The sequence below is a fragment of the Taeniopygia guttata genome, chromosome 23 (assembly GCF_048771995.1).
Source record: "Taeniopygia guttata chromosome 23, bTaeGut7.mat, whole genome shotgun sequence".
NCBI classification, from domain to species: domain Eukaryota; kingdom Metazoa; phylum Chordata; class Aves; order Passeriformes; family Estrildidae; genus Taeniopygia; species Taeniopygia guttata.
The window spans coordinates 5,717,313-5,734,096 of NC_133048.1; the positions used below are offsets into that span (position 1 = coordinate 5,717,313).

The 16,784-nt window shown below is 60.1% G+C and overlaps 1 protein-coding gene across 1 annotated transcript in view; it reads left to right on the forward strand.

Annotated features, from left to right (window-relative positions):
• Positions 1 to 1,022: 1,022 nt before the first annotated feature.
• The window catches only part of NKAIN1 (sodium/potassium transporting ATPase interacting 1), a 36,244-nt gene continuing 20,482 nt past the window's right edge, over positions 1,023 to 16,784 (forward strand). The window contains exon 1 of the mRNA XM_030290241.4: positions 1,023 to 1,399. Within this exon, the coding sequence (XP_030146101.1) occupies positions 1,346 to 1,399 (54 nt within the window). The 5' untranslated portion in view covers positions 1,023 to 1,345. The remainder of the gene's footprint in view (positions 1,400 to 16,784) is intronic.

The window sequence follows — 16,784 nt, forward strand, 5'->3', positions numbered from 1 at the left end:
GCTCCTGCTGCCAGGAGCCGGTTCAGAGCATCCCTTGAGGACCCGCTGCATCTTTGCACTGTGTGTGTCTGCATGCACAAAAGCCACGCGTTTTCTGCAAAGCCCATCCTTCAAACTCCCCAAATGCTCCCGGGAGCACAAAACAGCCCCGGGGGGAGAGAAATCCCCATGGTGGAGGGGGAAGGAGAAGCTCCAGGTGTGGGAGGTGCTGCTGCTGGTCCCAGCAGCGCCCAGGGATGAGCCCTGGCAAGCTTGGATGGGTTTGGACCACACACACAAATGCAGCTCCATCCCTCGGGTGCCGTGTGGATGCTCTGACACCTACGGCAGCGTGAGGTGGGTTTAGGAGATGTTTCCTTCTGAACATCGGCGCTGAGGATTAAGAAATCATGGAAATTAAAGCAGCAAACTGTTTCTAAGTGCTTCTGCCAGGCGGCATTTCCGCCAGAGGTTTCTAAAGCATCGCGGTGATCCCTCGCGCTCTGCGATGTCCCTGAAGGTGTGCTGCGAAACAGAACAAAGGCGAGCGGGTGGGTGGCGGTGAGGGGCCGTGTCCGCCCTGCCCGCACCCACCTCCGTGCCCCGGCCCCGCCGCGTGTGCCGAGCGGGCTCTGCGGTGCGGGGGGATGCGGTGCGGGGGATGCGGGGGGATGCGGGGCGCTCCCTGCGGGCCCGGCCATCTGTCCCCCCTCCAGCCCAGCTGCTGTGCTGGCATGGCCACCCCCGGGGAGGTGGCGGGTCCCTGTGCTGCGGGTCCAGGCGCCGCCCAAGGACCGCAGGGCCGGGAGATGCGGGAGATGCGGGAGATGCGGGGGGAAACGGGGGCAGCATCTCGCAGCGCTTCCCCAGGGTCTCACCCAGCCGCAGCTGGCTCCGGAGGCGAGAAAAGAATCACAACAAAACCCGGCGATTTCAAAGCCAAACGATCGCGGCTAAGGCCCGGCGGGAGCCGCGGTGCGGCGGAGGGCACCGGAGGGGCCGGCGGGGGCTCGGCGCGGCTCGCTGTGCCCGCCCGTCCCCGCCCCGCCCGGCCCCGCCCGCCCGGTGCCGAGACAATAGCGGAGCGGGCGGCTCCGCGCCGGGCCGGGCCGGGCATGGGCGGCCGGAGCTGCGCGGCCCCGCGGCCCCCGCGCCGCCCCCGCGGGCTGTAGCGCCGGGAGCAGCGGGCGATGCCCCGCACCGAGCCCAGCCCGCCGCTGTGCTGAGCCGGCGGCGCTGGCCGGAGCTGGACACCGGGACATGCTGCTGGAGCCCCCCGTGACGCTCCCCGCGTGGGTAGGGGGCGGCCGGTGAGGAGCTGGAGCGCGGCGGAGGAGCGGGAGCGCCGAGGATCCGCTGGGGAGCCATGGGGAGATGCAACGGGCGCTGCACGCTGGTGGGATTCTGCTGCCTGCAGCTGGTAAGGCTCATCGGCATGCCGCGGGTGCTTTGTGCGAGATGCTGCTCGCCGCGCCGCCTCGGCGGTGACCTTGCGTTGGGACCAGCTTGGGGATGCCTCGCCATCACCCAAAAATAACCACACAGAAAAGAAGAAATGCTGATCTAAAAGACAGGCAACGCCACCCTCATCTCCTGCCTCGAGCCGGCGCTGGCCGGGGAGGGGATGGGGACCCCTTCCCTGCGCTGTCAGTGCCCGAGGCTGCGTCTCCAGCAGGTGTGAGCTTTGTTCCCAACTGCAATCTCTCCCTCCGAGTTCACTCCCGCCCGCGGTTTCCCGTTCTGGTGACTCCACGGACGCGTCTCGGGGTGCCGGTCCCCCGAGTCGGGGCGGGAGGGAAACTTGGAGCCGCCGGCAGCACTTTGGAAACTCTCCCGCTCCCGAGCGGGACCCAGCTGCCCGCGGCGGGGACACCGGGCTGCGGTGGCGAGAGGAAGGGACAGGGTTGGTTGGCACGGGATTGTGGGGTTTCAGTTGTGGGGTTTCGTGCCAATTCGGTGCCGCGCTCGCCGCCGCCCGCGAATCAATCTCCATCGGGCTCTGCCCGAGGAGCCGGCGAGGGGAGCGCGGGGGGGTCCGGGGGTTCTGCTCAAACCAGCGAGGGTGCGATTAATTATCCCGGCAGGGTGGTGCGGTAATGGAGCATCAGCAGCCTCCGACTTGCCCCTGCGGCCGTGCCGGGCCCGTCACGGCGAGGAGAGCAGGACGGGGCTGCTGAAATGTGTGGGGTCAGCTCGTGCTGTCCCCGGGGACGGGAGGTGATGGATGGATGGATGGACGCAGCGATGGAAACGGGCTCCAGAGCCCTCTGGAGATGATGGTGGCATCTTGCTGACAGGCACTTTCTTCCCAGCTCCTGTTCATTCTTCATCCTCCAGAAGGCAGCGGGTGGGGAGGGGTCCCCGCTCTCGGATGGGGGTGCAGGAGCTGCTGCTGGGGGTATGGGGAAGCTTTGAAGCCGGTGCTCAGCCCTGAGCAGGACACTGGGATCGTTCCCAGGCTGGAGTCCCCCCATTCCCAGCGGGGATGGCCTCCGTGTCCCCAGCTGTCTCCTCGCTTTGTGTTTCACTCACCGGAGCCGGGATAAATCCAGCGGGGCTTTTCCAGGTGTGCAGGAGTCTCCTGGCTTTTGGTCACACTCCTTTTCAGCACGCAGCTCCCAGGCAGGTTTGTTGGTGATTATTCCCCGAGATATCCCAGATCTGAGAGATGTTAATCTTAATTTTGGGGGAAGGCTGAACAGGTGCGAGCTCCTGGGCTGGGAGAGCAGCTCCTGCTCCCACCCGGAGGAACTTTGTGCTGCTAATTCGGGTCAGGCTGTCCCCTCCACCTTCCCTCCATGTCCTGGTGCTGTTGGCATCCCCAAAGGCTCCAACCCCTTTCCAGGGCCCTTTCCCTTCCCGCTCCAGGCTCACCCTGAGCCAGCTCATCCTTTGGGATGCTCTCCAGAGCTCCTTCCTGGTTCTGGAGGCAGCAGCTTCCACCCCCCCCCATGGGGAGATGCCTCCAACCCTCAGCTCCTCATCCCAGGGTGGGCACCCAGGCCCTGTGCTGAGCCAGCCCCAGAACACTGGAGATGGCAGTGCCACCCAGGCGTCCCCTGGGGTGACCAAGGCCACCCTGAGGTGACACGGCACCCGGAGCAGGCAGAGCTGAGGTTTGGGATGGAGCCTCAGGGAGTGGGGATGATCCCGACCCCATCCCTGCTCCCCTCTTCTGCTTCACCCCGACACGGGGATGGCACCAGCAGGCTCCTGTCCCCACCCCTGTCCTGGGCCCTCTGTTCGGTGACTGGGGACAGCCGTGCTCCCAGTGTGCCCAGTCAGGGGCTGGGGTGGCACTGGTGGGTGTGGGGCTGCCCCACGGCTGCAGGAGCCGCTCGTGCCACCAGCGGGGCTGCCCAGGGAGGGCACGGCTCAGCTGAGCCCCCCCAGCCAGCCTGGGCCCTGGTGTCCCTTAAACAGCAGCATGGTGACATCCGGAGGTGATGCCACCATTTTGGGCTGGTCCTCCCTGCCCAGCCCAGGCACCTTCCCATGGATTTGTGTGTGCCACTGTCACCTCATGGGCACCTTTCCATGGATTCCTGTGTGCCACTGTCCCCTCATGGGCACCTTCCATGGCTCCCAGTGTGCCATGTCACCTCCTGGGCACCTTCCCGTGGATTCGTGTGTGCCACTGTCACCTCATGGGCACCATCCATGGATTCCTGTGTGCCACTGTCACCTCGTGGACACCTTCCATGGATTCGTGTGTGCCACTGTCCCCTCCTGGGCACCTTCCATGGCTCCCAGTGTGCCATGTCACCTTGTGGGCAGCTTTCCATGGCTTCCTGTGTGCCACTGTCACCTCATGGGCACCTTTGACGCCCCAGCTGGTTTCCCAATATCCAGGACCCGCTACCTTGCCCCCCTGGTCCCAGGGATGCTCTGGGTGCCCCCAGGCGCAGCTGGCACCCACTGGGCACAAGGAACCTGATCCAGAGGGGCCCTGCAGAGCCCTGCCCACTCCAACCCACCCCAAACCAGTTTGGAAACTGGGTTTGGGCCATGACACCGCAGCACTGGTGTCGTGTTTGGGGCATTCAGACATCCCCCGAGCTCCCTCCTTCACCCCGCTGAGGCCGTGCTGCGGGTGCTGGCTGACCCCAGTGCTGGGGACACGCAGCACGTGCCAGACTTTGCCTCCTTTTATGGCTTTTCCTTGAAAAAATCCACTTGCCAAACCCCACCGGCCGTGCCCCGCCCCGCGAGGGGCCACCAGCAGATGTTTGTGCTGATGAGGTGGGATCAAACCAAAACTCCGGGTTTTGCTGCTTCTCCCACCGGCTGGGGACACCGGCCCGTCCCTGTGCCCGTGGCTGGGACTGACCCTCGCTGTGGGCAGCGGGAGCTGGGAGGGCTCGGATGGGGCGGGAGCTGAGGTGGCGCTGCCCCGCTCGGCTGTGGGTGTTTGTTCCCCCGCGGCCCGGCGGGCTGGGACAGGGCCCTGCTGCCCGCTGGGTGACAGCGGGGACAGCGCTGCGGGACACGGGACATGGGACATCGGGGTATCGGCATATCGGGACATTGGGACATCGGGGTATCGGGGTATCGGGACATCAGGGTATCGGGGTAACGGGATATCGGGATATTGGGATATCGGGACATTGGACATCGGGATATTGGGGTATCGGGATATCGGGGTATCGGGATATCGGGGTATCAGGGTATCAGGATATTGGGATATCAGGACATTGGGACATCGGGGTATCGGGATATTGGGACATTGGGACATTGGCACATCGGGGTATCGGGACATCAGGGTATCGGGATATCGGGATATCAGGACATTGGGACATCGGGATATCGGGACATCGGGGTATTGGGGTATCGGGATATTGGGACATCGGGGTATCGGGATATCAGGATATGGGGATATCAAGGTATCGGGGTATTGGGACATCAGGGTATGGGGATATGGGAATATCGGGACATTGGGATATTGGGACATTGGGATATCTGGATATTGGGATATTGAGATATTGGGACATTGGGGTATCGGGATATTGGGATATTGGGACATCAGGATATGGGGATACTGGGATATGGGGATATGGGGATATCGGGACATTGAGATATTGGGACATTGGAGCATCACCATATTGGGATATCAGGATGTGGAGATATTGGGACATTGGGATATGGGGATATTGGGATATTGGGATATCGGGATATTGGGACATTGGGACATTGGGATATTGAGACATCAGGGTATCGGGATATGGGGATATTGGGACATCAGGATATTGGGACATCAGGATATTGGGATATTGGAACATTGGGATGTTGAGATATCAGGATATTGGGACATTGAAATATATTGGGATATCAGGACATTGGGATATTGAGATATTGGACTTCGGGATATCGGGACATCAGGGTATTGGGATATTTGGATGTCAGAACATCGGGATATTGGGATATCAGGATATCAGGATATCGGGATATAGAGATATTGGACATTGGGATATTGGGGACATCAACATATCAGGATATGGGGACATGGAGATACTGGGGTATGGGGACATCGGGATATCAAGACACCGGGACATGAGGATATCGGGATATGCACTGCTGGCAGCTGTCAGGCCGGGCTGTGCAGCTGCTGTCGCGTGTCCCTTGGCCAGCCCGCTCTGTGCCCGCCGGCCGCGCTGCAGGATGGTTTTCCTGGAGCTCCTGCTCCACCCCGGAGTGGCGGTGCCATTGCCCGCTCCGAGCGGCGCCAGCCCCGCAGCTGGATGGGGACAGGGGCGCTGCGTGCCCCACCTCCGCCTGGCAGAGCTTCCAGCCGGGCTCTCCTTTCCTTCTTTGTTTCTCTGCTTCTCCTTTAATTGGCTGGAAAAGCAGAGCTGGGCTGGCACCTCCCGCCTGCCGGAGCCTGCCAGGCTGGCGGGGTGCGGTGCGGTGACACGCGGTGCCATGCCGAGCCGTGCCGTGCCATGCCGTGCCATGCCGTGCCATGCAGTGCCACACCAGAGCGGTGGTGCCATCCCGGGCCCTGCGGGGCCGGGGCACAGGAGCGGGGCCGCGGGTCCATCCCCCTTCCCCCCGAGCCGGGGTCTGCGCAGGGCACCGGGATGTGACCCCGGCTCCAGGGCTGGAGAGGGACCGGGAGCTCGGTGTGACGAGGGATGGTGAGGGGAGAGAGGGTGAGCCTTCATCCCTGTGCGACAGCGGGACCCCTCTGCGCCCTGCGGGCTCCGTGGCCCTCCCAGCCTCTCCTCCTGCTCTGGTGTCCCCGGGTTTGCCACCACCGCTGGGACCCACCCTGATCCCCGACCTGCCGCATCTTTTGTCCCCGCACGGCTCCGGGGCTCGGCACGGCCCGGCCCGGGCACCGGGACCGCCCCCGGCCGCATCCCCCCGCCCGGGAAGGGGGAAAGGAGCCCGGGCTGAATTGGGGATGGAGGTTTTCAATTACACAATTAAATGCACAATTAGGTGTAATTACCAGCGCTCAGAAGGTGCGACTGTTCATAATGGGTTTGTAATCTACTGCCGCCACTGTTTGTACTGCTCCGCTCCGCTCCCTAATGATTATGGAAAGCTTTCCCATTTGCATGGTTGCCATGGCAATGGGGGGCTGGCAGGAGCGCGGGATGCGAGGGGAGTCCCTCACTGCCCCGAGCCCCCCACATCCCCCCTCCGTGGGGTGGGGGTGCTGCAGGAGCCGATACCTGCGGCTCTGTGGGGTCAGAGGGGCCGGCACGGAGGGATGAGGATCCTCCGGGGATCCAGAGGATCCAGAGCCTTCCAAACACGGCCCAAGCCTGGGGCAAGCACCGGCCAAAGGCAGCAGGGAAAGGCCAACACACCCAGAGTTCATTTCTGCCTGGGGTTAATCACCTTCAGGGCTGAAAAAACCATTTTCTCCCCAAACCCACTCGCTTGGCCTCATTTCTCCTGCATTAAGGGCTGTTGGGACTGCGAATCTCTGCCACCTCCCCACCTTAGTTGGATATTGGGAAAAGGTTTTTCATGGCAAGAGTGACAAAGTTCTGGAATGGCTGCCCGGGGAGGTGGTGGAGTCCCCATCCCTGGGTGTGTTTAAAACAAGCCTGGATGTGGCACTGGGTGCCAGGGTTGAGTTGAGGGGTTGGGGCTGGGTTGGACTCGATGGTCTGGAAGGTCTCTTCCAACCCAGTGACTCTGTGATTCTGTGATTCTGTGAATCTTCAAAGGGGGATGGTTTAAACTAAAAGAGGAGGGATTCAGATGGGAGATTGGGAATTGGGAATTGTTCCCTGGCAGGGTGGGGAGGGGCTGGAATTGCCAGAGCAGCTGTGGCTGCCCCTGGATCCCTGGCAGTGCCCAAGGCCAGGCTGGACACTGGGGCTGGAGCACCTGGGACAGTGGGAGGGGTCCCTGGGGTGGGATGAGTTGGGATTGAAGATCCCCTCCCACCCAAACCACTCTGGGATTCAGATTCCCGAATCAAGGATGAGAACCAGGACCAAAAACCATCGCACCAAAGGGATAAAGGAAAGGAAATAATGATTTCCTGGATGGTTCCAGGTCCCCCCAGTGCTGTTCCCCACTGGAAAATGCAGGGGGGTTTGTACCTGGCAGGGCCTTGTGGAGAGGTTTGGGCTCTCCCAGGTGCCCAGAGCAGCTGTGGCTGCCCCTGGAGCCCTGGCAGTGCCCAAGGCCGGGCTGGCACTGGGGCTGGGAGCAGCTGGGAAGGTGGAAATTGTGCTTTAAAGGCCTGAAAAGCCCCTCCCAGCCCGTCACCTCCCCGGCTGAGCGCTGGAGAGCCCCGCGGGGACCGAGGCTGTGGGTGGCCGTGCAGAGGCAGCAGCCAGCCCAGACCCCGGTGTGGGTGAGCATCCTCTGGCACAGCCACATTCCAGGCAGGATTGGGAGGTTTATTGACGGGTGTTTGGGAAGGCAGAGCCTCACAGCTCGCAATTAAAACCGTGATTAAAGTGCCGTACGTCTAAATTTGCAGGACCAGCTAATGTGCACCCCAGAGGATTGACGAGACCGCCTGAAGAACTCCCTAAATCATTCATGGCAGTTCTTAACAGAGCTGGGAGCGAGGGGGACTGGAAAATAAATGTCTCAGAGGGCTGGGATGTAGAGAAAATGAAGAGGATGAGGCTGAAACCAGCCTGGCCCGACAGCGGAGCATCAGAGCCCAGGAAGGAAAGGTTGATGTGAGCAGGAAATCCTAAAGCAGGGGGGCTCGTGGAGAGCTGGGAAATGTGTCCTGCCCAGCCAAACCTGCCTCTTGTTTCTTCCTGAGCTCCCAGCTTGGCTGTGGAAGGGGCTGAGCTGCCCCAGCAATGCTCTGGATGCTGATAAGGAATTTGATTTAATCCCCAGTGGCTTCTGTTAGGAAAAAAATTAGCTCTATGAAAAATCAATGGTGCTCATTTCAGGACTAGGCAGAAAGAGAGAAGGAATAATATCAGCACAGGAGAAAAGGTGTGGGATGAGGGGCTGGTGGTGAGCAGAGCCTGGCACAGGAGAGTCCTCCTGGAAATGCATCCCGGGCAGCGCATGGGGCAGGGGTGTGTCCCATCCCAAAATCCACTGCCAACATCGAGGGGAGGCTGGGAAGAGGAAGCTGAGGATGGGAGATGGGGCAAAACAGCCTCTGGAGGGGCTCAGGGCCTGTGGCTGCTCTGAGGGAAAATCACAGAACCCTGAAATGGTTTGGATGGAAAAGGACATAAAATCCCATCCCATCCCACCCCTGCCATGGCAAAGACCCCTCCCCCTGCCCCAGGTGCTCCAGCCCCAGTGTCCAGCCTGGCCTTGGGCACTGCCAGGGATCCAGGGGCAGCCACAGCTGCTCTGGGAATTCCAGCCCAGCCCCTGCCCACCCTGCCAGGGAACAATTCCCAATTCCCAATCTCCCATCTGAATCCCTTCTCCTTTAGTTTAAAACCATCCCCCCTTGAAGATTCACAGAATCACAGAATCACAGAATCACTGGGTTGGAAGAGACCTTCCAGACCATCGAATCCAACCCAGCCCCAGCCCCTCAACTCAACCCTGGCACCCAGTGCCACATCCAGGCTTGTTTTAAACACACCCAGGGATGGGGACTCCACCACCTCCCCGGGCAGCCATTCCAGAACTTTGTCACTCTTGCCATGAAAAACCTTTTCCTAATATCCAACCAAGGTGGGGAGGTGGCAGAGATTCACAGTCCCAACAGCCCTTAATGCAGGAGAAATGGGGCAAAGCGAGTGGGTTTGGGGAGAAAATGTTTTTTTTTCAGCCCCGAAGGTGATTAACCACAGCCAGAAATGAACTCTGGGTGTGTTGGCCTTTCCCTGCTGCCTTTGGCCGGTGCTTGCCCCAGGCTTGGGCCGTGTTTGGAAGGACAACAGGGACATCCCCACACAGTGACAGCATTTGGGGGTGCTGAGCACCCTGGGTTGTTATTCCAGCCGAGAGGTTGGGTTTGTTTGGGGATTTGCTGCTGGAGGATCCAGGAGCACCTGGTGAGCTCCTCATGGTGGTGTTTATTCACAGAAGCTCTCCCTGCCCCGGGCACTGATGGCTCCGATGCCTTGGGAAGGCTGACCTAGACAGAGCTACAGAACAAAGCAGGGATTTATTAAAGGATCTCCTCCATGGATCCACCTTGGGCAGCATCAGAGCCCAGCCAGGGCTGCCCCCAAATGAACCAAAATGGTCCCAAAATGCACGAGCGCTCCCGGGGGCTCTCCCTGGGATCAGTTCTGCTCCATTGGCACCTTGGAGTTCATTGTCCCATTCCAGCTTTAGCCCAGGCAGTCCCACCCTGCTTGTTTTTCTCTCTCCAGCCCACGGTGTTTGTGCTCCTGGGCTGAGATTTGGATCATTTGTCCTTGGTGCCCAGCTGGAGCAGGAATTGTTTTGTCTCCTGCTCTGTGCAGAGCTCACCATCCCATAATGTGAAGCCCAGACCCACACACCAAAGCAGCACAGAATGTGAAAAATAGAAAATCTAAACCTGAAGCATCAGCTCCCACCACTTTTCCCCTCTGCAGCAGTGCTCTTGGCTCCTCTTTGCTCAGTTCCTCCAGAGAGGAACCCCAGGGAAGCCCTGGAAGAGGTTTTGGGGCGCCACCAGTCCAAAACTCACCGTGGAGGAATTCAGTTCCCAAAGGGAACCCACATCCCCTCTGGGATACGGACCCAGAGCTCCCAGCCCTGCCCCACACAGCTGGCACAGGGGTCGGTTGGGCGCTCTGGAGGGTGCTGGGGGTGGGTGCCAGGACATCCTCCCAGCCCGTGCCCGTTCCCAGGGCTGGGAAAGGCTCTGCATCCCAGTGCCAGTGTCGGAATCTGAGGTAATGATGATCCCGAGATTGTAGAAAGTCTCTGTCTTTCTGCCCCGCTGCCAAAGCAGAAGCCATAATTCGTCTGTGCTGGTTTCAAGGTTGTTTATTCTGTTTATCTCTAACATGTTCTGCTGCCCTGCCGCAGCTCTGTCCTGCAGGGCAGCGTGTGGGGCTCTGCCCTCAGTGGGATGGTACAAACATTAAATACCACAAACTACCTGTGCTGGATTTACAATAACGTGCCAATATCTGTCACCTACGTTGGACAGTGTGTCCCCAGCCTGAACCAACAGAAAAATGCCAACACCACAGTGAAACATGGAGGGCATGAAGAAGGAGGAAAAGGACAAGGCACACCCAATTCCTCCATCTTGTCCCCTTTGGACCTCTTATCTAGAATCCTAAAATTTTACTTTTGCACCCGTGCCACACTTAATTATTACTTATATCAAACACTCAGAGCTGGTAATTCATCCTGTAAGATTGAAAACTCTTTTCCATGGACAGAGATCACAGCCAGTGTCTCTGGGGGCTCTGTCCAGGGGGGTTCCTGACCCCTGCCAGGGTCCCAGGGCAGCCAGAGGGATGCCCTGGGTTCCCACACACCATCACCCCGAATCCTGCTGGCCCGGGAGCCCCGGGGTGCCACAGCCATCGCCTGGGGGTGTCCTGTGCTCTGGGTGCAGACCCACCAATGCCCCGGTGCTGCCTGTGTGACCACCCTGCTCTGGGTGCAGGGCTGTGCATCATCCCTGCCGGCCTGGGTGAGCACTGGGAACCTTCCCAGCCCCATCCCACTGCTCCAGGACGTGTCCCCATCCCTCCTGCCCCTGGAATGCCCCGGGGTGTCCCTGTCCCCACTGCAGCCAGTGTGGCTGAATTGATCAACACCGGGGATTGAGTAGGGAGAGAACCTTCTGCCCAAATCCTGGGGGATGCTTGGAGCAGCTCAGAATGGCCCCCTTGGCACTGATTTTTTTTCCTTCCCCCCATTTGAAAGCAGCTATTTATTTCAATTTCCAAAATGCAGATGTAATGGGCTGGAAAAGTGGGAAGGCAAAGCGGGCAGAGAGCAGCCCAGGCTGTGTTTGACCAGGACATTCAACCCCGAGAGGTTTTCAATAAGATTAATAACAGCTCCCATGTGCTTGGGGGAAATTTCCCCCTCCTTTGGGACTCATCTGTGGTAGAAGGAGATTTTGGGGAGGAAGAAACGATGGTCCAAGTGGGAGCAGTGGGACAGGATGTGTGCCCCTCTGTCCCCATTATTTAGTGGGTGTGGGAGTTGGGGTGCAGTGGGGCTGCAGCGAGGGGGGCTCAGCAATCCCGGCAGTTCTGGCTTTGGGAGGGTGCAGGAGGGCACGGGGGGTTTGGGGTACCCGGCTGTGAGCACAGAGGGACCCCTGAGCCGAGCTGGGCTGGCAGGACGGGCTGGGAACCCCCCGAGGGGATTTCTCAGCCCCTGTGGCAGAGGGTCTGTCCTGGCAGAGGGGACCTGTGCCACCTGTGCACACCGTGCATCTTTGCTCCCACAAAGGGACACGGGGGTGGCCTCAGTGACTGCCCCAGCTTGGGAACATCTGTGGGAATGTCACTGGAGCCGTGCCACTGCCCCTGGGGACACTCGTGCCACCCCACGGGGGCTCCCAAGTACAAATACAACCCCTGGTGGGAAATGTCCCAGGGGAGGGTGGGAGCTCAGGGTGGGAGCTGAGGGTGGGAGCTGAGGGTGCCCCGGGGTGGGAGTGTGGGAGTGGAGGGTGCTGGGTGACAGGGAGGAGGCTCAGGGGGGATCAGGGAGTTCGGGTGGGATCAGGGATGCTCAGGAGGGGTCAGGGAGGCTCAGGGCGCCTGAGGTGGTTGGGGTGGCAATGGAGGGTGTTTGGGGCAGAGTGGAGAGTTCTTGGGGTGGGAATGGAGAGTGCTCAGGGGGTGGAGGGTGCTTGAGGTGGTTGGGGTGGGAATGGAGGGTGTTTGGGTCAGAGTGAAGGGTGCTGGGGTGAGCGTGGAGGGTGCTCGGGGTGGGAGCAGAGGGTGCTTGGGATGAGTGAAGGGTGCTCCGGGTGAGCACAGGGAATGCTCAGAGTGGGGCTGGAGGGTTCTTGGCACGCTGGAGCTCACGGGAGCCCCGGGGAAGCCCTGCCCGGCTCTAATTCCGTGCAGGCACAGCTCGGGTTAATGGCAGTGCTCAGGCTCTGCCTGCAAGTGTCACACTCAGAGTCCTTGTCCCATCCTCCTGGGCTCTACCCCCTCCTCTCCACCCCATGGATCTCAGGGGTGGTGACAGCCGTGGCTGTGGGGTCCAGCTGGGTCCCCCCGCCCTGATTTGTGTCCCCCACCCCTGGGAAAGGACCCGGTCCCACCCGTGGGTGCAGGTCCCACCCTTGGCAGGCTCAGGTTGGTGTTTTCTCTGCTTTCCCTGCCCGGCTTTGGCTCAGGAACCAGCCCCGTCCCTCTCAGCCACCCTGGGGACACCCGGCACCTCCATCTGTGCCTGCGGGACCCCCTCGGCTGCTGTCCCCTGCTGTCCCCTCTGCCCTGGGGCCACACTCAGCCCTGGCACGGCCGTGGGTGGCACAGGGCTGGCACCGAGTCCCCGTGGCCGTGTGGGACCGCTGGGGTGTCACAGAGCAGCTGGGGGGGCTGAGGGTGGCACTGGAGGGTGGCACTGGAGGTGGCACCCACGGCCAGTGAGTGGGTGATGGACAGCCCTGCGGCCGTGGGTGCCGCTGCCAGGCTGGGTGGGGACATCCAGGGGACAATGTGGGGCTTGGGGGTCCCCGGGGGCCGGGGGTCCCTGTGCCCACCCTGGCTGTGCCTCAGTCCCCTCCAGCTGCCAGCCCTGCCAGCCCTGTGCCCACGCTGTGCTCCTGGGATGTTCCCTGTCCCCCTGGCAAGGACACGGGCACGGTCTGCAGCCGTGGGAATTCCAGGGTTGTGGTTTATTCCCTGTTTTGTTCCCTCCTGGGAATTTGCCTCGTGGCTTGGATGTGCCGGCTCCCCCAGGGACTGCATTTGGCAGCACAGCCTGGCGCTGCTGTGACCGAGAAACACCCACGGGGGGTGGGTTATTCAAAGCTTTATTTGTGTTTTTTAGATCCTTCCCCCCGCTAAGCTCAGCCGTGGTGGGGTGGTGGCCTGTGGAGAGTCCCTCTGGGGCTGAGGGTGTCCCTGTCCCATTTCCAGCCCTCCCAGGGCTGTGTCCCACCTGGGTTCAGGCTGCAGCCCCTGAGCCCAGCCTGGGGCTGATCCTGGCCCAGCCCCACCGGGAGCTGAGGGTATCTGGGGAATTTGGGGCGGCTTTGGGGTGTCTGCCTGGGGCTCTTTGGGTGTCAGGAGCTGTATTTAGGGACGCCCTCAGCCATTTGGGGCTGGTTTGTGAAGCCACACTGATTTATGCCCCACGGGCGCAGATCCTCCATCACCCATCCAGGACATGGGTGCTGCCCCCAACTTTGGCACCCACAGGCCACAAACCCAAACTTTTGGGTGCACTCAGAGCAAGAATGAGGATTTCCACCTCAAAATGTGGGGGCGAGTCCCAGCCCAGCAGCACCCACAGCCTGAGCTGATGCTCCCACCACCTTTTGGGGTCCCACTGTGGCTCCTTTCACAGGAAATGGTGCTCCGGGCTGTCCCCATGTCCCCCTGCCCCATCCCCTGCCCCATGAGGAGATGCTGACCCCACTAATGACCCCAGCCCTGCTAATGACCCCATCCCCCCTCACAGCAGCCCCAGGCCCTAATTATTTGTGATCCTTCGTGTGCCTCAGGGTCGGTCCGTGGGGAGGTGGCACTGCCCAGACAAAGCAAACCCGGCCCCAACAAAGGGCCTTGAATTAGACATGGGCCAGGGCTCGCAATTAACGGCACCGCAATTAACGCACCCTCGTTAGCGGCCCGGGCCTTGGTGCTGCTGGGCTGGGCTTTCCCGAAATATTTTCGTAGGGAAAACCTCATCCCTGCCGTGGGTGTATCCACCAGGGGGATGGGGTGGGACAGCCCCCGTCACCCGGCTGCCAAAGCTGTGCCTGTGGGTCAGCAGGAAAATCAGTTCTGGGGGGAAATGCCGCTTTTCCCAGTGTCACACCCCTGCTGGGTGTAGGGATGTCGCGATATCCCTGCTGGGTGTAGGGATGTCGCGATATCCCTGCTGGGTATAGGGATGTCGCCTGTCGCACATCCCGCTGTCACACCTTATCCTTAAGGGAAGCAGCGGAGGGATGGATCCAGGAGCCCTGGATGGATCCAGCCCCCGGAGCTGCTCATCCACCACCCCCACCCAAGAAAGGGGCTGGAAAAACCCATCCCAAACGCCTCCCGCGGGGCTGGCGGTGGAAGGAGCTGAAGCAATTAACGGGAGCAATTTGTACGGCTGTTTAAGGAGTCTCTAATGAGCTCCCGAGCTGCCGATGGCTGCGGTTAATCAGGCGCCCACGGCGTGCCCGGCATAAACGGGAACGGGATCCCGGGATCCATCCACAGCCCCGGGATCCATCCACAGCACAGGGATGCTGGGATCCACAGCCCCGGGATCCCGGGATCCATCTGCAGCACAGGGATCCCGGGATCCGCAGCACAGGGATGCTGGGATCCACCCCCAGGGATCCTGGGATCTGCAGCAGAGAGAGATCCTGAGATCTGCAGCCCAGGGATCTCGGGATCTGATCCATCCACAGCCCAAGGATCCCGGGATTGGCAGCACAGGGATCCTGGATCCACAGCCCAGGGATTCTGGGATCTGCAGTGAAGGAATCTTGAGATCCAGAGCCGGGAGATTGTGGGATCCACAGCACAGGGATCGTTGGGATCTACAGTGAAGAGATCTTGGGATCGACAGCAGAAGGGTCATTGGGATCAGCAGTGAAGGGATCATGGGATCAACAGCGGAGGGAACATGGGATCCACAGCACAGGGATCGTTGGGATCTGCAGCACAGGGATCGTTGGGATCTGCAGCACAGGGATCCTGGGATCCACATCACAGGGATCATGGGATCCACCGCACAGGGATCCTGGGATCCACAGCACAGGGATCTTTGGGATCCACAGCACAGGGATCATGGGATCCACAGCACAGGGATCGTGGGATCCACAGCACAGGGATTGTGGGGATCAGCACCACTTGGCTGAAGGAGTTTCTCCAAACAGTCTGGGTTTATTGGGACGCTGCCTCCCTTGGGTGCCTCTCCAGCTCCCGTATTTGGGACAGCCCCGGGCTGCGGCAGAGAGGTGCTGGGAGCACTGGGATGCTCTGGGCCTGTGGGGTCCTGCCAGGGCACAGGGCTCCACTCCGCTGCTGCTCCACTACTGGAGCAGTGGGAAGAATGTTGATGGGATTGTTATTGAATTCCTCAATGGATTCTGAGATGTCCTGGGCAGACTGTTGCACCCCAAAAAGCTCCTGGAGGGCTCAGGGAACATCCCAGCCATTCACCACTCCCAGCCCCTGATCATCTCCTTACAGCCCATGGGAATTTCTATCCCAGCTCCTTCTCCTTACAGGGCGCTCATCCAGCCAGGAGGAGACCCCCAAACCCTCCAGGTCCCATTATTCAATAGATAAATAGGAATAAATCTCCAGTTCTCCAATAAATACTCACCCATGGGGGGGTTGCTCCCATATTTAAGCCCAAGATCCCCCTTTTTTAAAATACAAATTCCCCATATTTAAGCCCAAACTCTCCCATATTTAAACCCCAAATACCCCATATTTAAAATACCAATCCACCAATTTTAAACCAAAGGTTTCCCATGTTTAAACCCAAACTCTCCCATATTTAAGCCCCAAATTAACCCTGAACTCTCCCAAATTTAAGCATGAAAATCCCCCAGATCCAACACCAAGATCCCCAAATTCCAGCCCCAACCCCCCAAGATTTAAGCCCAGGATAGGAGTGGGCAGTGGGGGTGGTGCCCCTCCCCCAGAGTCGCGGGTGTCCGTGGGTTGTGGGATTCCCCCGAGGAGAGGGAAACCCGCCGGGCTCATCCCATAAATCCCATTTACGCCGGCCGGGCGCATCCCTCAGACCTGCGCGGTTTGATCCGAGGGTTTAAAGCTAAAAAAATCGGATAAACGCCGGCAGGAACACCCAGACCCGGCGGGAACCACCTCCAGATGTCCGCTCATCCCTCCAGGACGTGGGAGCGTCCCCTCCTCCTCCAAACCAATCCCAGAAAAATCAATATTTTGGGAGCCGTTTCGCCTCCCCACCGGCTGCCGCCGGCTGCTCCTTTGGCAGCGCCAGCGCTCGCAGGGATGATTTTATTTTCGTTCCCCGGCTCATTAAGGGGGTTGTTACCAGGCAGATTTCCTCACCCGAGCTTCTCTCGCAGCCCGCGGGCCGTGGGAGGAGGGAATGCCGGTTTCCATAGCGATGCGCTTGGCTTTAATCAGGGCTCTTCCCTGCGAGAATTGATTACGGAAAGTGGCGCTAAATAAGTCAGTAAATTGGATTTTTTTGGGGAGTATGTGGATATATATATTATATATTCATTTTTTCCCTCTCATCTATCGGATTTTATT